General features: G+C 38.0%; 1 protein-coding gene across 1 annotated transcript in view; it reads right to left on the bottom strand.

Annotated features, from left to right (window-relative positions):
• The window catches only part of LOC139739005 (dynein axonemal intermediate chain 7 homolog), a 34,849-nt gene extending 29,965 nt beyond the window's left edge, over window positions 1–4,884 (bottom strand). Inside the window, exons 1-3 of the mRNA XM_071649622.1 lie at window positions 4,846–4,884; window positions 4,142–4,250; window positions 636–673 (exon numbers count right to left, since the gene is read on the bottom strand). Coding sequence (XP_071505723.1) covers window positions 636–673; window positions 4,142–4,250; window positions 4,846–4,884 — 186 coding nt within the window. The remainder of the gene's footprint in view (window positions 1–635; window positions 674–4,141; window positions 4,251–4,845) is intronic.
• Between the last annotated feature and the right edge of the window lie 17,826 nt (window positions 4,885–22,710).

The following is a 22,710-nucleotide window of genomic DNA, read 5'->3' on the forward strand; positions in this document are numbered from 1 at the left end:
ACAGGCAGGCACAGGGACTTCAGGGTGGGGGGGGGGGGGGTGGAGTAAGGTTGGGGGTGGTGATTCGACAGGGGAAAGTTGACTATCATTGGCTCCAAACTTCACAATGGGTTGCTCAGTGTTTCTAATGAGGCTACGTCCTATTTCAATGATCTGTTAATTGTCCCCATACTTCACAGGTTGAGGGCTGGTGTATGGTCCACGCTGGCTGGTAAAGCAGACTCAGGGGGGATGTCCCTTATCAGATCAATGTCCATACCTCGCCATTATGGCCTAGAACTTGACTTCCTGTGATAACTCTACCTGCTAGCCAGAGCTGCCACTCATGACAAAGTGCCGTAATGAGTGAGCAAAGCATTGTATCCGTGATAGCCATAATTTGTGCAATTATCTCATGTCCTGTCCACTCTCCACATTGGGAATATCTCCCAGTTACTCACACAGTGGAAATGCACACACAATACTAAAATGGCCAACAAAAGGAAACGTTTTATTCACAGGACCATCCATGCATTCATACTACACAGCTGAAGTGCACAAGCCGAGTTATCATGTATCGAGTTAACCTGTTGAGGAAGAGTCCCGACTATACTCGGGCAGGGGTCTATGGGAAATGCGTGTTGTAGCAAACTCACCCCGTCCTCAATGGGTTTAATACCTTGCATCACTGGGGCTTGAGGTAGGATACCAAGAAGTAAAGTATGGAACATGAAAGTACAACAATGTACACTGTAGATACAACACACACTGTCACATGAGCACTAACAAGAAAATTTCCACCAGAAAATACGGCAGTTCATGGCATAACACTCTCCAGACACCAGGGCTGCCAACATTCACACATCAAAATTGTGTGTGTGTGTGTGGGGGGGGGGGGGGGGGGGGGGGGTCTAACATGTGATAGGGGATATCCTTGTGTTTTTTATACATGTATCTCAAAAGACAAGAGATTCAACATCAGGGAGACTTTGATTTGCTTTTCACAGGAAATAGACATGGCTCGACACTAACTTTTTTGTTTGGTGGCCCGATGGGGCCACCAAAATCCTAAATTTCAAATTTTTGGTGGCCCGAGAGAAAAATTTGGTGTCCCGAAAAAAAAAACCAATAAATAACATTAAAGTCCTTTTTTTTTTTAATGAGTCAAATATTTAAGATTTATGATAGTAAGAATTAGAAGTTGGACATAACTACTCATAAATAAACTTCAACAAACTTGCAACACTCACTCTCAGGCATTCATTCAGTCCTTTTCATCCATCCTTTGAACAAATTTAACTGCTAATTTCCGGCGCAAAAAGTTACGAATTTATTGACATACTTTTCAAAAAATTTTGGTTTTGATTTTGGGCACCAAATTTGCCCTTTTTGAAATTTGGTGGCCCGACTTTCATTTTTGGTGGCCCCAGGCCACCGTTAGTGTCGAGCCCTGAAATCCCAAAGCTTCCTCCAGAATCAAAAAAAAAAAAAAATTATAGTCTCACAAATAAACAAAAGTGGGTACTTTTCTATTAAAATTTATAGGGCCCATGACCACAGGACAATATGGGAAAGATACTGCAGAGAATTATCTTTGGGAATATCCGGACGTATGTGGATATCTTGTACACATGACACAGAATATCAATACTATACAATTATTCTAATGAGAATTCTTTTGAATTTATGAAAGTAGTCAGCAGACATGTAAACTCTTTAATTTCTTTAAACACATCGTCCAATAAACTAGCTTTAATAGCCTGCTATTAAAAGCTGGTTGAATACTGTAGTCTCAACTGTATCACAGAAACGTTCCAGATTCAAGTCATTGATACATGTACTGCAAAGCAAGTTCTGATGTCCTTCAGGTAAATTATACTGTATGATTAGCGTAAGGGCAGTATCCATCATTCCATTAGATATAATTTGCAAGATGTGTAACTATGATTCAATTTGTTCTGCCGTCCACATGATAGCTTAGGTGTGGTAGAGAACATACATGTACAGTATGTATGTGTGTGTTTGTGTGGGAGGGTGGGGGTAGTTCAGGAGCAATTACTTCCATATTCTTTCTGGCATGCAGGTATAGATCTACATGTATCCATCTATGATCTCTCCCTTTCTCCACCCCCCCCCCCCCCCCCCCCCCCTCTACCCCGATCCCTTTCTCCATCTCTCTCCGTCATGGCATGTACATAATTATATATATTTTTTTAAAGTCGAGTACAGCATTCTTAGGAAACCAAAACCCAAAGAGCAATGTGGATTGAGTGAAAGCAGCAACACTATCATAACACATCAGTGAAAGTTTGAGGAAAATCGGACAATCGATGCTAAAGTGGTATGAATCTTTAAAGTTTTGGTGTTGTAATAACTGGATAAGGAGACTACTTCAGCTCATGTGTGAAAATCATCACGTGTGAACAATACAAAGAAAACAAAGAAAATTCAACATACTTTTACTTTTTTTTAGCTCAATGACAGAGCACTTGACTACTAAACCTCTTTCGGAATGCAGGGGGAATGATATTACCCTTAACCCTAAAAAGACTGGGCTATTTTGGTAGCTCGAAAGACTGGGCGGGGGGGGGGGGGGGGGGCCTAAAGGGCCCCCCCTTAAGATCTCGGCCGTGGATCGCGCGATCGCCGCGGAAATTTGCACAAAGGTAGTGTGCGATGTAATCTACAAGATCGTATATTTAAATTTTCCGAAATAGTCTTCTTTTATATTATTTTGATTAATTATGCCAATATATGCGAGAAATCAGACTCTTTGATCTAAATTAGTAAATAAAGCTCCAGAAGTGCTCATTTTTGGTCTAATTATTCTTTGTGGCATTCTTAGCAAATGTGCGTGAAAAAAAATTCGGTATCAAAATCAATTTCTTATTTATTTTATTGTTTCATGAATTTCTTATGTATTTCTTTGTTTTTTGAGCTTTTGTTTTTGTTGTTTTTTTAACAAAATTTGTGGCAGACACTTTTTGAAGCATAATACTCCTAAAACAAATTAATTTTAGCCATTGAGAGTAGAAATAAGCATATTTATATGAACCATGTGAAAACACTCAATTTGCATTGACTTTGTACACAAAATCACATTTTTGAGCCATTTTCGGCCTCACGTGCATGTACAAAAAGTTATGTAACTTCAGAACCGTACCCCCGGGCGTCACAAATTTGGTGTCAAAATGTGCGGGAAACTCGAAAGAAAAAAGTCATAGAGCATCGTGGCGAGAGCATTGCGTGTTGCAGAGTAATCGCGCGAAATGTAGAGGGGGGGGCCTTTTAGGCCCCCCCCCCCCCCCCCCCCCCCCCCAGTCTTTTTAGGGTTAAATGGATCGTATAGTTTTGGTTGAGACCTAATTTCAGGTTTCTAACATTTTTTGGTGAGATAATGAGAATCCTCTTCTGAAATATGAAAGAGCATGTAATTCCATGAGGAATTCAATGTTTATTTGATGAAAATTGTTTGAAATGGCTGAGATATCCAAAACAGAGCGGTTCTAATAAGTGTGGGACCCACACTTTTTTACAATCATTTTGTTTTACTTTGTTTTTGGATGTTTCAGTCATGCCAAACACGTTTTTCATCAAATAAACTTTGAATTCCTCTTTAAATGGTATGCTCTGTACTATTTCATGAGTGTTTTCTTGGTATCTCGCAAAAAGTTAAAAGCCCAATTCTCATCTTCACCAATACTGTACCATCCCTTTAACATACGAGGTTGATGGAATGTGTAATTTTCATTAAAAAATGAATTTTTGTGAAATTCTTCTTTTATTTTCTTTATATTGCTGTCAACACATGACGTCATAAACTCTAGTAAAGTGTACATGTAGTCTCCTTAACCAGTCATTACAACACCAAAATTTTAAAAATTCACAACTTTCGCATTGATTGTCTGATTTTCCTCAAACTTTCACTTTTCATTGATTTTGCAGATCCCAAATCTGAATATTTCTGTTTTTATACCCTGAAATAGTAAGGAATTTAATATAAGGTAATTGTCATGATTTTAGGACCTCTTTTTTTTGGGGGGGGGGGGGGGGGGGGGTGGTGTCCCTGTTTAAGCATTGTGCCAATAAAAACATGAACAAACAAACACACAAACAACAAAAAACAGACAGGGAGCTGACATCACAAAAGGACGGCACCTACCTTCCTCCTTGAGCTTCTGTGCCTCCTCCTCTTTCTTCAGTCTCTCCTTCTCCGCTTTGCTCAGCTTCCCCTTCCCCTTCCCCTTGGCTGGTGACTTTGGTTTCGGAGGCTGAGGGAGTGGAAAGAGATTGTGATGATGCGTTTTTATTCATAATCAACACCATTCGCAACTGGGAAAATCACAAGATGAATAATGTACAATGCATGATTTCTTCTTTTGCAAGGCTGCACACTGACCCATTTTCTCTACTAGGCTGACCTGTCTGTTGGACCAGTAGGTACCAAATTTTTCCATTTTATACCCAATTTTTCCATTTCATACTGGTCCAATCAGGGATGATATTGAGGTTTGTTGAAAAAATTGTAAATCGACATATTCAGGTGATTCTGATACATGGAAAAAGCAAAATGTGTGTAAACTTGAGAAAAAAAATCTGAAATCAGATTTAAATCTACAGAATTAGTATCATGCCTGTCCAATCCTGAGAAAGTTACTTGTCCGACAGTGATTTTCACCGGTCAGGGACCGTCGGACCAGTGTCAGTGTGCAGCGCTGTCTTCTGGACACACTGTGTTACGGGCCAGATGGTCATTCGTCACATGGTCACTATCTCACCCATCCATGGATGACCACTGCAGATGAAGTGATTCAAGTCTTAGGTGGATTTGCAGAGTTGAGCATTATTTAATGTAAATTTGCGTACTTCACCAATTTCCAAAACTCTCTTCAGCTCATGTGACATTTTGCATACTGTAAACCAAGGAATGTGTGCGTGCACTTCAATTTCACAAGAGCCAAGATTCGCGAAATTAAAATGTACACAAAAGTTCTTGTTTACACTACATGTATATGCATTGAATGTTAGAGGCAACTCGCGAAAATTTCATGCCAAGAAAAGGGCCATTGGCTCCAATTCGCTAAAATTTCACGTTGCGAAAATATTGTTTTACAGTATTCATAACAACTGCAACACAACTTTACCATGTTATTGCATTAATCAACACTCTTTAATTTTTGCCACCGCAATGCAACATAAGTATACAATGTACATTTAAAATTTGTAGCATTTGTATATTATGGATCACTTTCTTTTCTTTCTTTCTTTGTTTTTTGCACATTATGCAAGGATTTTTTGGTTCCTGCACCGTTACGTGCCTTTTACAAATCCTGCCATGAAGCCTGTGCCTGAATGAGTTCTATTTCATGAAAAGTTGCTACGATCGCGACTCTTGCTGCAATGACAAGTGCCATAGTAATGACAAGAATCCTGCTTCCTGACTGTGTGCTGCTACAGGAAGTTACCATTCTACAAGAATTGCTATCATAACATCTTTTATGACATGAGACCTGTAGGGGTACAGTCACTAGTTGTTTCAAAATGGGATGTATGTAAAACAAGCTTTCTGATAGCTCAGGATAATTTTTTTTTTCTCTCTCTCAGGTTGTGCATAAACTTTTAGTTACAAAATCCTTCATTAGCTCAGCAATTTGTATGCAGCTTCCAAACACATTTTTACATAATGGCATGGCTAGCTAATTTTTTTTTTTTTTCTAAGTGTGTGGCCACAGAAGTGTTTTTAAATACCCAGTGAAAGCAGGGGGCTGGGGCTGCAGTTTTCTGCACTGAAATTCTCCAATGATTTGGATGGCCTTTGGCAGCCATTCCTTGAAAAACTGAACCAGCATTTTACTGTATGACATGATTACACCAAGTCCCATAAATGTGTGATATCAAAATGTCATATATTTTTTTAATCTCACAAAATAACTACAAAAGCATCTACTTGTTAGCACAATGTAATCGCATGTATTCTCAAGTAATCCCTATAAATCATTAAATGTAATACTCAAAATATTGACTGCAATATCTTATAAGTTCCCATCCCCCCCCCCCCTTAAAATCAATTCCCAAATAAAAATTGTTGCTCATACAGGCTACAGTGTACAGTGCTACACTGCAAAACACACACTGTTATACATGTGGAATGCCGCCCATTGTTTTCATTAACCATCAAATCCTGAAAGCTCAGAGATCATTTTAACTTCCTTCTACACAATAGGCAGGAGTCGCACACACTTTGACACGTAGACAGTCAGAGAAGATGAATGGAACGAGAGAGATCCTTGAAAACACAATGAGTGGACATGAATGAAAGTGTAGCGTGAAAGGAAACTCGATTTGCCATCTTCTGTCCCTACTTGTACCCAGGTTGAATAGAACAGTCCCGATAGCTGACTAGGCCGGGAAGCATTCATTCACTCAATACAAGCTCTACCATCTACACTATATCATTTCAATCCAAACGACCTGCTGCCTAAAAATATAAGTACACGTGCAATTTCATTGAGCATCTCATGTTACGACTCTTTCCGGGAGACCACAGACTACACTATTGGGGGTAATATACTGGTATGACTTTCTAAAGTGCATTCCACATCATTTTTAGTGTCAAGTAATAATGCAGGAGGGGGAAAAAAAAATCCCACTGACAATACTGTAGAGGTTTTGTCAAACCCAAACCTGAAATGAGATATTAAAAAGATACCATGCGCCAGTACTAACATTTCAGTTTCCCTGTGTTTTCATGAAGGCAATATTGGTGTTCAGAAACCACATATCATATGGTACTCACATTGGGAAAAATGCCATAATCTTTCATTGAACTATGCACAGACCTTACAGGGTTTGTACAGTTCTGGTCGAGGTGAGGATTTAGCTTTTAATATTTTGCGAGATATTCAGAAACCACTCTATGAGATGTCAAAGACCATGCAATTCTAAGGGGCATCAAAAGTTTATTTGATGAAAATCAGTTTTGAAATGGCTGAGATATCCAAAAACAAGGTGAAACAAATACAACAGTAGATCCTAATAAAAGGCGTGGCCTGTCGCCTTTTATTATCATCACTTTTTTTTTATATCTCAGCCATTTGAAAACCAATTTTCATCAAATAAACATTGAATCCTTCGTAAAATTACATGCTCTTTCATGTTTCATAAGAGGTTTCTCATTATCTCACTTAGGAATAGACGTAATACTGCAGCTGTCAAGGTATGAAAAAAGAAAAAAGAAAAATTAATTCTATTAAATGCTCTCACTCGCCTGAGTGGCCACTTGGGCAAATGCCCATTTATTCTACTTGCCCCCAAGTGTGTTTTAGTTGCTCTACGCAAATGGGTGTTTCATCAATGAAAGTGAAAATTGTACTGGGAACATGTAGGTCTAATTGACTTGGGTAGTTGTGAACAATACATGGTATACAATCCACGAATGCCACGTACATAGAAATCCTTGGTCCATTCTCTTTGTCCCAGTGCATGGTGCATGGGATTGATAACTTCCCTTCTCTTCGCAGGGTAAACAGAGCCATCAACATTCTTTGGGAGATGACTTTGAAAAGGAAATTCCCATTTAGCATTATGTGGATAATTTCATAATGGGGTCTGCCATTCATCACACACATTATCAGAGGCATCACTGATAGAAAGAGATTGAGAAAGAGAGAAAATGAAGATGGGTTCCCCTCAGTCATGGTTGATATACATGTGAACTTCATAAATAATGGGGCTAATAATCATCCAAACTACAAAAACTCAAAAACTCAAAGCAACAAACGGGGTAAGCGTGCATAAATACAGGGAATGTTTGCAAAGTTTGTGGGTGTACAATGTATTGAACATGCATGTAGTGGATATGACTGGTAGACAAGTCCAATTGCAAACTACAAAATTGTATGTGAGAATAAAGAGTGACATTGTTTTCATGATTTTTGAGACCTAACATATCATTTTTTCATGGCATTGTATTTGGCAGGAAATCAAAGGCTATGCACTTTTTTTTCAAAGAGGCATTGTTCATCTAGAGCGCCCCCCCCCCCAAAGAAAAAAGAAATAAAGTATTTAAAGGGAAATTAAACGATATGTAGGTAGATGATTGTAATGCAACGTCTGTAGCTACAAACATTGCATCATGGAATGTTCCGTAGGTGATACAGGGAAAAACAAATTGTCTACTGGTATAATCTGCATTTTATATTTGGACTTGGATGATTTTGTCACGAGTACCAGAGAGATGTATTAGAATACTACCCCACATATTTGCAACTGTGTCAGTAGCTGTTACATTTGGTTTCGAGCACTTTCTGAAAGGGGTCGTATAGTTTTGGTTGAGACTTAAGACCTAATTTCAGGTTTCTAACATTTTTGCTGAGATAATGACAAACCTTGTATGAAATATGAAAGAGCATGTAATTCTATGAGGAATTCAACGTTTCTTTGATGAAAATTGGTTTTGAAATGGCCCACTTTTGTATAATAAAAAGAGCGATTCTAATAAAGTGTGGGACCCACACTTTATTAAGATCGCTTTGTTTTACTTTGTTTTTGAATGTTTCAGTCATTCCAAAACCGATTTCCATCAAATAAACTTTGAATTCCTCTTAGAATGGTATACTCTATATAATATTTTATAAGTTTTCTTGATATCTCACAAAAAGTTATCAGCCCAATCCTTACACTTCACCAATACTATACCAGCCCTTTCAGTACATGTACAAGTGTATGCATATATCATGACAATAAATCTCACATTAACATGCTCTCAGAGAATTATCCCCCCCCCCCAAATAAGTAATCAACTTAACAAATATTTCAACAAATCATATACAAAATGCATTTTTTAGAATTTTACATCAGTAACCTTGACGTAAAAAGGACAGGCTTAACCACTTCCGTTATTAGACAGGACTTGAAGTCACCGCAACTTCCTTCAACATTTTGCTCTATTTAAAGCACCATTCCCCACCGTGTTACAAGTCAATTTTGTTTCTGAGTAAACTGAAATGGATAACAATGGGAGATGTTTCATAAGATTAAGAATTCAACACAAGGAATTTGTTAGCATTCCAAGTTTCACATTTTTGTCAAACTACAAAATTGTAGCTACATTAAATTTACTCTTCATTCAAGGCACACACTAACAGGCATACTTCATGGATATGAAGTGATGACTTTCACATTGTACCAAATCTACACACACACACACAAAAAAATCTTGATTAAATATAATCTCTTTGTTAAAGGGATAGTACTAGGGTGTCTGATCGCGCACCGAGTTGTGTCGCCCGAAATCTCTCCCCATAGGTTTTGCGTGGCGCTGCGTGTATTATGAATGGCGAGCGCGCGCATCAAAAAGTGGTCACGGTTTTCCGCTAAAAAATCACCTTTCCAGCAATTTCTTAGGTTGATCCCAATCAACAATCTCGACAAGTTAGGTATCATCTGAAAGGGCAGAGTTTGCTCCATACTACCCTCAGTCAGCATTTCAAAATTCGAAGTATTTCTGGGGAAAATCGGCAAAAGAAACATAAACTTAGCTGTTATTCCGAGACGGATTCGTTATTTGCAATGCTGACTGAGTGTTAAGAGGTTTCGGCTATCCGGAATCCATTGGTACGGTTAGTTTTTTGCTAGCTCCACGGGATCATATTATAAAAGTGTGCTGAAAGTACCCATATCACTCACTCCCTAGCTCAGCGAACGGAGGAGGCGTGGCTTGCATATTCATCACTTCAGCGCGACAACGCGTAAAGCGGTCTGATGCATATGCATTTTACGCGAAACAAGCCACAATGACGCTTCCAGCGCGAAGATTAGGCCCGCACGTGCTTCGCGTAATGCATACAGAGCCGGCCCGCCCGATACGTGTGACGTACTTGACATGCATAACATAGCACACGTAGCACTCAAAAGCGTAAGGTAACGGAGGTTAAATAGTCGCGAAATAAAACATTGAAAAATGAAAGAAAATAATAAATTCATTAATTATTAAAGCATTTCACATTATCATGAATACTTGCTCATTCCTCATGACTGCACTTAGCCGATCAACAGTAAATTAGCTTGCCAAGAATTACGTTTTCAAAGTCTTGTTTTCTCAAGTCTTCGTTTCCGCCTGGGATCCCGTATTTTTTTTTAATCAAATGTCAAATTTTGATATTTGTCAAAATAATATTTTTACAAAGTAGATAATTTCATGCATATCTTAGATTTGTCATTTTGCTCTCCCTTATCGGCATACGCGTGACTTTGTGCACACAAGGGTTGATTTTATTTTGTTTTATGCTATTTTTGAAAGCATTTATAATACGCTAATGCGAACGTTTTTCAACCGCAACTAATGACTAATTGAAAGAAAAAAAATCAGGGTATTTGTTTTGATTAACGTTTGTAATCTGTGTAATCTTATTCCTTCAAGAGAGAATCTGTCCACAATTGTTTCTTGCGCAAATGTGTCGCTCAATCGCATGAACAGCTCAATGCAGACAAATTTCCGTTGCATTTGCTTTCTTAGTGTGTCGGGAAATCGGAAACCTGATAAAATAGATTAAAAAAAAAAACTTACCTCTCCACTTCTGTTACATCGAAGTCAAGTTTCACGGTTCCAAACGATGGTTACTATCTGTTCGAAATATACATTTTACTGCTTCCAGCGGAAGAATGACTGTCGCATATTCTAGAAAGTCGGAGGCACTACGTTTTCATGACACACGTGGACGGAGTTGCGATATTATGTAGCACTGATCAAAACATAAACAAATAATGACAAAACACAATAAATCCCTACAAACACACACACACACACACACACACACACACACAAACTCACGCCAACTGATACGCATAAATACGCATAATACCAAATACGCATAAAGGAACGATTATTCTCCGTTTAGATCCGTTCATAATCATCTGCTTCGAACACGTCGCGACGTAAAACAAGAGACAACAAATCAAACTAAAGACGCAATAATTATTTCTTTCATAACTATCTGTTCCGTTTTTTGTTTTTTTGTTTTGTTTTTTACTTTTATTCTGATTAATTTCCAGTCATAATGATATTTGATATTCTCATTTTTAGACACTAATCGTTTGTCCGGCGATAACGGTAGTCGATAACAGCGTTCCGTTTCCGTAAATGTTGATTCCAAATCTCACAAATTATACCCAAGAGCAAACGAAAATTGAACGTCATACTCGATCAGCAACAATGCGATGATGGACATATTACTGTTCTCACATTATTTCTTTCCCAAAATGTATCACTGTACAATATTTTGAAACAAGAGTACACCAATTAATGTGTGTGATAGGGCCTATACGAGGATGTGAATATTTCATTATCTGTTTCTCGTCAAAATTATGAAGAATTGATCGTTTTGCCTGTATTTCTATTGAAGTTTTATAACTCTCAACGAGTGACATACAAATACAGGGATGAGATAACAAAGAAGCCTTAGCATTTTGAATTGTACATCCATTCAACATTTAATACGGAGACAAGTTATTCATAGCGTGAAACTTCACAGCGTGGATGTAATTGGTTGAGTGCTTGAAGCAAATGCAAATCCACAAAAATATAAATGTATAAGCTTAGTTACATGACTGGCTGATTATTCATGTGTATTTCACTAAACATGAAACACTCGTTAAAAATGTTGATCATGGAATTAAAAAAAAAATGTCCGTTTTATAAAAAGGTCTGCGTGTTCCGTTCTGCAGAGATGTGATGAAAACCAAGAGCCTGGAACCTTGATGAAATCAAAAGCATACCTGGAAGAAAAAACAAGACAATGAAGGAGTGAGGAAAGCTACAAATAGGCGATGAAGTTTGGATGAAAAAAGATGGAAAAACAAAATAAGATAAAAACATATCTTGTAACGAATGAAAGGGGGAATACATGTATGAAAAAGCATTACCACTATACCAGAGCAGTACAGTTTTCACGGGAAAAATAATAGACCACTAGAATCAATAAAATATACTTTTAAACGGAAAGAGGAAAATGTAGAGAAGTGTTCAAAATGACCACAAAAAAAAAAAAAAAAGCTGCGCAAAGTTCGTGCTTGCGCTTCCAAATTTCAACGCAATAATAGCTAAAATCCTGAGTCGTATACTCGTACTGCTGTACAGGTACACGTGTGCGCGTCGAAACGTACACAGAGCAATGTAGAAGCCGGCCACGTGTATGAAAGTGGAATCAAAACGCATATCGGTAAGGTAGACACCGCCGACTCTGAATTCTTGATTTTACAATTTAGGTCAAACTATACTTCAATATCGATCATACTCACTTTACACACCCTTTCCGATCTGATCAGCGCTGATTTCAGGCTCTTCGTAAGTGTTTAATGCCGGCAGTATGCGTTCGACCGGGTGCGATCTGCAGGCCCATCCCTAGGCGGCCCCGGCCCCGGTGATGCAGGCCAGGCCGATGGATGGTTACATGGCGAGATAGCTCATACAGCTTCCGTGTTTATGTCCAGTATACAGTACACACTGCAGAGCGTAACGTGCGCCGTACGTTAGAGTGGGCGGGACTTAACGAGTGCGTATCCAAGCCGGGAATCGCTATGGAAGGTTGCGTATTAATGGCCTCTGTGCGCTCATCAATTGATCGCACGCGAGCCGGGCTGTGCGGGCAAATCTTACTCGCGCTGTGAACCACTTTTTTCACGCGATTCTGGCCAAAATAGTCTAATCTGGCATCAACTTTCGAAGCTTATATCTCGTGATTAAAACATCTGTGAGCCTTGATATTTGGCACATTTCGTATTTAGACATATCTCTTATCAAATATGTAAGCAAAATCTCTTAAAGACATCTCAAAGCAATATTGTAAATTACCTTCAGACACCCTAATAGTACAGTATTGGTGGAGATGAGAATTGGGCTTTTAACTTTTTGCAAGATACAAGAAAACACTTATGATATAGTACAGAGCATACCATTTTAAGAGGAATTCAAAGTTTATTTGATGAAAATCTGGTTTGGAATAAATGAAACATCCAAAAACAAAGTAAAACAAAGCGATCGTAATAAAGTGTGGGTCCCACACTTTATTAGAATCACTCTTTTTTGGATATCTCAGCCATTTCAAATCCAATTTTCATCAAATAAACGTTGAATTCTTCATAGAATTACATGCTTTTTCATATTTCATAAGAGGTTTCTCATTATCTACCGGTACCCAAAAATGTTAGAAACCTGAAATTATGTCTCCACCAAAACTGTACGATCCCTTTAACTCTGTAAAATCAAGTGCAGAATCATTCCACATCCCCCCCCCCCCCCCCCCACCGCCCCAATATTCACAGTCATTGTCAGTTGCCTAAATTCATAGACCTAATTGTCATTGATGGCACAAATTTAATTTTTAAAGAGAAAATGGAGATAAACTAGATAAATTACACTGTCTTTTCAGGTAGGCTACTGTCAAATCTGTCTACCATTACATTAGTACCATTTAGCTGCAGGTCTAACAATAAGATGCTATTCTTTGCCTAAATGAACGATTCTGCCTGTTTCTCTTTGTTCATGAGGTTCACGACACGAGTGCAGAAAGCAGATTAATCCGAGTTGACCACACGACATGCATATCGCATACATCCGAAGTCCCACCACGCACGGTCGACGTCATGCCCAGGTTGCCTACATCCCGCCAATTTGAGCGGCATAGCATCACTCAACAGCGGCCGCCGCACAGAGAACAGGCCTTTCGCCGAGCACGACCTTTATCACAATCTCATCACCACCACGAAATTAAGGGGAACATTTCTGGGAATAAGAGTCACTTTGATTAAGTGTTGGGTAAATTTGCAAAAGCCATATTATTGACAAAGGTGTAAACATGGGTTAAACATGATCCAGATATTCATATTCATTTTCTTGAGCTGGATAAGAGCGTTTACATTTCCGAGAATGTACGAGACAATATTGTAAGAACACATCAAAACCCACTTGGTACATTATAAAGCATGTCGCGTGTGTACAATGCTCACTGCATGCACGCTGCGCTCAAAGCGCCACGCCGACAGGATTACCACATCCCGTGAAGTCGAGCTAAATTTTCGCGATGTTCGCAAGAATTAGGACCTAAAGCTCGGTACGGATGTAGTCTTTAGTAAGCTATCGACGAGAATCAGCGCAATTCAACGCCGCTATGAGTAAGCAGCACAAGAAATTATCGGTTACTTTCGGCTCGTTACTCACCATGGTGCCTCTGTTTGTTCTCGGTGAAAGATGGCAACGCGAGGCTTGCGCATGCGCACAAAACGAACGATACCGGCGTCATTCTTGTAATGAAGGAATGCATGCACATGATACACTCGCGATATCGTGTGTGTTATCGGCGGGTCGCTCGGCACTGCTCACTGCCCATTGCCGAATACGAGTTTTGTATCTTGTTTGATGTCACTGGCTGAATGCACAAAGCGCATTTTCAATCTCTCTTTTTATTACCAAATGAAGCATCACCGATATGAACGGGGCATAATTGCATTGTTGACATTCTTCGCTTTTATTAATGGCATGCCACGAGCAAGGCACGCGAGTTGGTCACACCCGTGCCTCAAACGTGGTAAAGCGGCATTCTCCGGATTGGAGCAGATGATTTGCATAAATAAGTGCCCGCCGTTGAGAAAAATTCCGCCAAATTCTGAAGACGTTTTCTTTTTTCCTTTCCGCCCCGAACATGCACAACTGCTTCCGGCCTAAAACTTCGATTCGGCCTGTTAGGTCGGTGACCACTCGTTTACCACTTGAACTATAAACTTGTTTTTCCTTTGTGGGCCTACTAGTAACGGTTGTAAAATGAATTTTCATCATATTCTTCATCATATTGATAGTGATCTATTTTTATTGCGGCTGTTTAACAAATTGCTCTATACATCGACTCATTCATCGAAGCAAAGAAGTCATTATAATTATGAGCGTTCTTTATTCTTTTGACTTAGATCACCTCAAATTCAAGTATACGCGGTACGGAAAATCAATCTGAAACAATTTGATGTTGTTGTAATTGTTTGTGTCATTGTTCCATAGGCTCCGTACTTTACATTTCACAAGAAAGCCATACGGACATCATAATTTTGATATGCAAATTGTGGAATATAAAATATAAGAGTTAATAATATATGAGCTATAAAAGGAATCTTCGTAAGCATTGACTGTGGTTGCTGTTAGCCTAAAACACAGAAATAATTACATTTCCTGCATCACGACAATTATTTTTTATTGCGAAGGGCGTGAAATGTTGCTGGCCAAGAATTCCCTTTCTCCGTTAATATTGAGATCAACTAAAGATATTGTGACTTTAGAAAATCAGAAAAACAGTGTTAACGCGCACTGAAAAACAAACAAACAAAAACAATGGGAAATGAAAAAAAAAAACCAATATGCGCGTATTCAAGGAGGAAGTAATTGGGTGATTTTTGGGCGTAATGATAATTGCTTCACCACTTGCAGTTGCGGTGGAAATTGGTTTCAGGTTTCCAACTTTTTTATGTTTTTATGATGATTTTTCTCTCTTTTGTGAAATATGGAAAAGCATAGGCCCTACAGTTCTAATGAGAATTCAAAGTTTATTTGAGGAAAATTGGTTTTTGAAATGGCTATAAGATATCCCAAACCAGGCCCGTAGCCAGGATTTTTCAAGGGGGGGGGGGGGGGGTGCGGTCACTAAAAAAACGGACCTTCGGTACCAATACCAATGATGACACACACACACACACACACACACACACACACACAATTATATATATATATATATAAATATATATATATATATATATATATATATATATTCTTTGGACGACCGAACTATACAAAAGTTGTATAAGAATTTGCGCGCGAAGCGCGCCGCAAATTGTGAATTTTGACTGTTTTAATGACGTTTTAAAGTCTCGAGGAAATTTGTATTTTTGTCTGTTGCATGCAATCGCGTTACGGTATTTCATCTAGGAAATAGTAAAAACTCATTTTGCCAGGAAGTTGCAAAGTTTAATTGTGTTCGAGACTCTGCGCGCGTAGCGCGCCGCAAAATTGAGAATAGTGATTTTCCTGGTGTTGTTTTAACTTTTATTTTTTCTATTGTATACCCGCGTTAGCAGGCCTGAAGCCAGGATTTTTAAAGGAAGGGGGGATTGCGTTAATTAACAAAACGGTCCTTTGATACTGTCCCGGGAGGGGTAGCGACAATTAAAAGGTGGACACCATGCTCATACATGGACTTTCAAAATGGCCCCTAAACGAGTAATGATCATATGATTTTATCGGGCCTTAAAAACAAGTATTCCTTAAATGTTTCCTGCACCCTAAAGAAGTACTTCATCATGATTGAACAATATACCATTTTCCCAAATTTCGGCCTTTTTGATACCCTTTGATTATATACGCTCGTACATACCACTTTCCATCTAATCCGTGAGAAAAAACGACCCCTATTACGCGTTTTCTTTAGCGAGTATGGTCACGGTGTCCACCTTTCAGTTGGAGTTTTCCATCCCATTGGATGCTGTTTGGAAGATGAAACATTCACTTTACTATACAGTATATCAGCCGTTGGTATGCGAGTTTGTCAAAAACGAAAATAGATAAGAAAATTTTTAAAACAAAATGAATTGTAAATGTGAACCATTTATATTTTGCCTCCTTGTGGTAGCATGTCCGAACTTTCAAATAATCATTTTAGATTTAATAATATTAAAGGTAGTAGATCCGATTCGCAAACATCTCCAATATCAGTCAAATGTCATATTAACCTTCATGCTAAGAAGGTTTTCTTTGTGAAATTTGGAGGTCAGTGAAATTCAAAAATATATATAAACATCCGTTAGCCATTGGAAGAAGTTGAGTGCAAATTCAGACCTCAGGCTTAGTGCTCAGATGTTTTCCTATTTGATTTGATCTGTCTTACTGTGCACACTAAGATACATACTGGAATGGTTATTTCTTATTTATTAAATCATAGTAGCATATTTGGTTACTAGCTGTCTCTAGGCATTTTCGAATTTGGGCTGCAAAGAGATCCACTATAAGTTAGAAGAGAGATAAGTAAATAATGATAAAATAAACAAACAAAAAAGAATGAGTTTCTTTTATAATACTATCTGACAAACTTTTTACTTTACCATTTTACTTCATAGCTCAGCACTTTCCATTCTCTCTCATACCCTCTTACCCATTACATTTAAATGAAATACAACTAAAATGAGTTTGCGTGCCTGCATACTCTTTGGAAATTATAAGTGAGAATGTTCTTAGGTTTTGGCTCACTTTAAAATGAGAACCAATAGAACTGTCACAACATGAGAAAATGTATAAGTAATAATCAACAGTACATTTCCGAATTTGGCCTGCAAAGAAATCCGCTACCTGTAAGTTAGAAAAGAGATCAGTAAATAATGATAAAATAAACAACAAAAAAGAATGCGTTTCTACCGCCGTATCCAGAACAGAGCCTGAAACGGTGCAGGCTCAAGAAATCGTTTGTACTAATACGTCTTGAAGTACTGTGTGATACTGTTGACTCAGACTTCTACAAAGCTGATAGTGAGAATTTTAACCCAATCCGGCTCATTACCTGTGTTTTTTATGAAAAATATGAATAAAGAATGTAAATTAAATAACGACGCGTCACAATGCAGTCTAACGCTCTCACAATGTTATCATACATAGGGTTTTTCCCTGACTGTTTTTACTCCGGAGCTCTTGCAATATTCAGGCTTTTGTAATACTATCTGACAAACTTTTTACTTTACCATTTTACTTCATAGCTCAGCATTCTCTCTCATACCCTCTTACCCATTACATTTAAATGAAATACAACTAAATTGAGTTTGCGTGCCTGCATAATACTCTTTGGAAATTATAAGTGAGAATGTTCTTAGGTTTTGGCTCACTTCAAAATGAGAACCAATCGAACTGTCACAACATGAGAAAATGTATAACTAATAGAGAACTGGAGTAAGACAGGCCTTTCATTTTGTTTTGTCTCTCCTGATCGTTCGTAAGAAATGTTAATTCATGACCACCTTTTCACAATTTGATTGGAGCATGCATTCATAATGGAAAATAGTTGACATAATAATCTATCCCCAGGCATTATCATGCCAACATGTACTTATATATACATGTACTATATCTTTAAGAGACGTAGATATAAAATGTCTCAGGTTTTCGATTATAGTAATTTCGAGGAAATTTCTTTAATTTTTATCATATATGTAAACTTGAGGCTATTAGATTTTCATCCACTTACCTCTGTTCCTGTGAAAAAATGCAAGTGTCAACCTCAATGTCATCCACGAATCGCACGTACTCGGGCGGCCAGTGGAAAAAAAAAAAAAAAAACACCGGTCACACGCGCCAAGGGCCATGGCATGCAGTGCCGATATAATAGCTCGCACAAATTGATACATAACATTTGTGTTTGTGTGCATGGGGACGATCCGGTGGTTCATACAACAAAAGGGTTTCGTACAATTATTTTTAACATTGTTAAACGTACTCTTCCACATTTACGTAGCATATAATGTGTCTTTATATTTATTTGGATTGTTATCTTGAGAATTGCTAAAAACCGTTATTATGAAAAAGTGGACCTTTCAGAATTTGGGGGGGGGGGGGTGCGTACGCACCCGACGCACCCCCCCCCCCCCCCCCTGGCTACGGGCCTGCAAACAAAGTGATCCCAATAAAAATGTGGGACCCATCATCTATCAGGAGGGTCTTGTTTTACTTTATTTTGTGGAAATCTCAGCCATTTCAAAAACTGATTTTCATCAAATAAACTTTGAAGTCCCCTTAAATGGTCAGGTATGCTCTGCAATGATTCATATAGGGGTTTGTCGCAAAAAGCTAAAAGCTCAATTCTTATCTCCACAAATATACTTTACCCTTTATATAATTATGATGAGCATCCCCTTCAAAGAACCAATTTGAGGGAAATATTGTTTTCACCACGAGCAGTCTTTTTGAACTCTAAGTCTTAATATATGCAGTGTGGTTATACAGGGCGGTTGATAATAAATATGATGAAAACGATTATAAATCACAAAAAAAAATGATAAAAATTGTCACTATTGTTATCACTTACTATAGTTTAATGACAAAAAATAATAATAATGAGTAATAGCAGTAACCTGGTAGTATTAAATGGCATAAGTCCTTCCGAAGGTATTTAATTCCGATGGTTCGTGAGAGTATTTTTCATTATACGAATTTTTTCTTTTCATTTCATTTTCGGACTGGATGAGCATTATAGGAATAACGATTCACCCCCCCCACCCCCACACACACACACAAACACAACAATAGATCACTCCAAAACCTTCGAGTATCCCCTGAGGTCACTCCAAAAATAGTGAAAATGAACATGTTCACTCAAAATTCACTCCAATTTCACTCGAAACTCACTCTTTTATAGCATTCATTCCGTGTTAGAATCACTTTCACTCTTCTTTTTTTAGTTCACAATATTCGTCATACTCTATAGCATGCGGACAAACTTTTTTCTTCTATTTGCATGCACCACTTCAATGCATTTCATCATGCATACTTAAAATCGACATTCCCACGTAAAATTTTCTTCATAGTTCCGGCATGTTTTTAAGTCACCGGAAGAGCTTTCTCGTGTAATTGTCAAGAGCATCTGTTATGCATACAATTTAAATGATAAAGGTAAATCAGTCTATTACAGTGTCTACAGTTTCCATTCACTTTGCGTGCACTGTTTAGTCAAACTTACGGCAAGCCTCGAGAAAATTTCAGACAAGCTGTGAATGATTATATCTCATATCAAATCAGTTTTGTTCATTAAAGGGATGGCACAGTATTGGAGGAGATGAGAATTGGGCTTTTAACTTTTTGCGAGATACCAAGTAAACACTTGAATTTAGTATATACAGTATACCATTTTAAGAGGAAGTCAAAGTTTATTAGATGAAAATCGGGTTTGAAATGACTGAAACATCCAAAAACAAAGTAAAACAAAGATATCGTAATAAAGGGTGGGTCCAACACTTCATTAGAATCGCTCTTTTTTGGATATCTCAGCCATTTCAAAACCAATTTTCATCAAATAAACTTTGAATTCCTCATAGAATTACATGCTCTTTCATATTTCATAAGAGGTTTCTCATTATCTCACCAAAAAAATAGAAACCTGAAATCAGGTATCAACCAAAACTATTATACGATCCCTATAGCGCTAGGTGAAAATCATTTGAATAAATCAGAATAGCTAATCGGAAGCCAATATTTTCAAAATAATACTTGCACTCAAATTTGCGAATTATTCTTCTTCCTGGGGACGTAGGTAACGAGGGGTGCTGTTCGTTATTCCGAAGGTTCGCTATTCCGCAGGTTCGTTATTCCGAAGGTTCGTCAATCCGAAACACAAATCGGGGCCCTATACCTAGAGGTTCGTTAATCCGAAAATTTAAAAGGGTTCGTTAATCCGAACATTTGTGGAATTATTCCGAAGGTTTTTTATTCCGGAGATTCGTTAATCAGAAAATGAAATTCGGAATAATGAACCTTCGGAATAACGAATCTTCGGACTAAAGAGCCTTCGGAATAACGAACCTTCGGAATAACGAGCTGTAACCGGTAACGAGCTATACAAAAATCACATTTTCTCACACAAATAGCTGATGTCTAGGCCTATAAATACAGACATGCCATTTAAACACTTGTTTTTACAACCAAGCTGCGTCAATCACTAATCTTGTTGCCATGACGTGGGCAAGCCTCTAACAACCACTGATATTATCAAACCATCATGGACTTTTATCTCATATACTACACATACGTGTCAACATTCATCGCTTGTATTAATCCATCCATCATGCACCTGTTTCTTACACGAAAGAGTCAAAAAACATTTGAACATGCTGTCCTGCTTTGATGTCATCATCATTGTCGACAGTCAGTTTGGATAAACACAAAATGCACTTTGAGAAATCTAAAAAACTATACACGTAATGGGCAGAAGATAAAGCTATACCTCAAATCAAGAAAAATGCATGCACACTCAGTTGTAGTGTACTATACTGGGAAATCATCGCTGCAAGCACTTTAATTTGCGAAATATGTACGACTGTATATGTATTCAATATGATATATGCAAGAAAAGGCAAATGTTTTGGTACAAAAATTATTGATTATGATTTGTAGTCTAATCATTTCCATTGTATCAGAGTAAACATGAACATCTATAAAGGAACGGTAGACGGCATAGGCATATGGTAAGCAAAGTTTGTAGGTGTCAACAATAGTGTCCACGTTATTAATTACCATAATTATTTCACACAAAATTTACCACTTTTATGCAAAAAATGTCATGTTTTCATGATTGCTGCTCCCCCATCATTCGAGTTTATTTAGAGGCAGTTGAGTCTGAAAAAGCACCTCAGCAAAATAAGACAGAAATGAGGGAAAATGTTCTTTTGACAATGACGACGCGCGATTACCCAATCGTCATTGTCCAAACATCTAAATACTATACCCCCCCCCCCCCCCCCATTAAGATGCACATAATCATGATAATCAGGTGCTATGGCGGCGGTGATGATGGGATCAAAAGAAGAAGTTCGTTAGAAGTCCATATATCTATAGGTCTATGATCAAACCAACTTTGCTGCCAATGGTTTCGGACGGTAATAAGAAACTCGAAATTCATGGAATTTTTAAGAGTCACTTATGTTCCACACACAAAAAAGGAGCAGGTCTATTGGTTGCAACTATGAGTATTAATCAGTATGGTTTGGCCATAAAGAGAGCTAAAGTGGCTCAGTGGGTACATACAACACACTGTCAGCGTCAGATTCGAGGTTCGAGGCCACAATGTGTACAGGGGCATGTTGACCGGAAAAGACTGCATAACGATGCACAAACCATTATTTTGACGTGTACTTATCATAAATCTCCCATTGGAACACAATATCTGCGTTTTTATAAGATGGGTGCTACATTTCGCGACCCTATATGAAAATGACTGAACAAACGAAGAAGACTATAGCTTGAAACGGTTATGGGATAAATCACAGCTCTAAATTTACCCATGAATATTGGATATAAGTTAGTGGCATATACCCATTGCATTGTCTGGAGACTGATAAACACATTATCAATTATCATTCTCTTGAGGTTGTCATCTACTTCGCAATGGCGCAAGGTTATCTGTGGTTACTGGAGGGGTGCCTTCATTTACAGTTCTGGCTGGATCTGGACAATAGTTAAAATATAAAACATTTACGAAAGTAAATTCCAAGCCATAATGCTCAGCTTGGGTAATATTATGCTATGATAAATGTTGTAAATCAGACGAAATGAATGGTAAAAGATGATCTGTGTTTGAAAAACGGGACTTATTTATATAAGAATTATAATCTGTTATGGGAATTTCAATATTACGTTCTCTTCATAAACAGTGACATTTGGAGCAGCGCCGTAAAAGCGCAAATTAGAGTCACCTGACAAGTTTCCTGCTTACCTGCATGCATTTCGTCTCCTCTAATTATTTTGCCTTTGGACATGAAATCAGATTGCATAAGTTGTAACCGTCATACAAATAACCTTAGTCTTGTAAAATGACGTAAGATATTATACGGCTGAGCAACTATTTTTTATGGGAAATGGTTGCAGTTGCTCGACTGAAAAAAAAAAATGTCTTGAACACGGTATTAATCTTTTTTTTCACAAATGATATAGGAGAGTTGTCAGTT

This window comes from Diadema antillarum, unplaced genomic scaffold (assembly GCF_040938485.1).
Source record: "Diadema antillarum isolate AM-2024a unplaced genomic scaffold, OU_Dant_1.0 seq00000778_RagTag, whole genome shotgun sequence".
Classification (NCBI taxonomy): Eukaryota; Metazoa; Echinodermata; class Echinoidea; order Diadematoida; family Diadematidae; genus Diadema; species Diadema antillarum.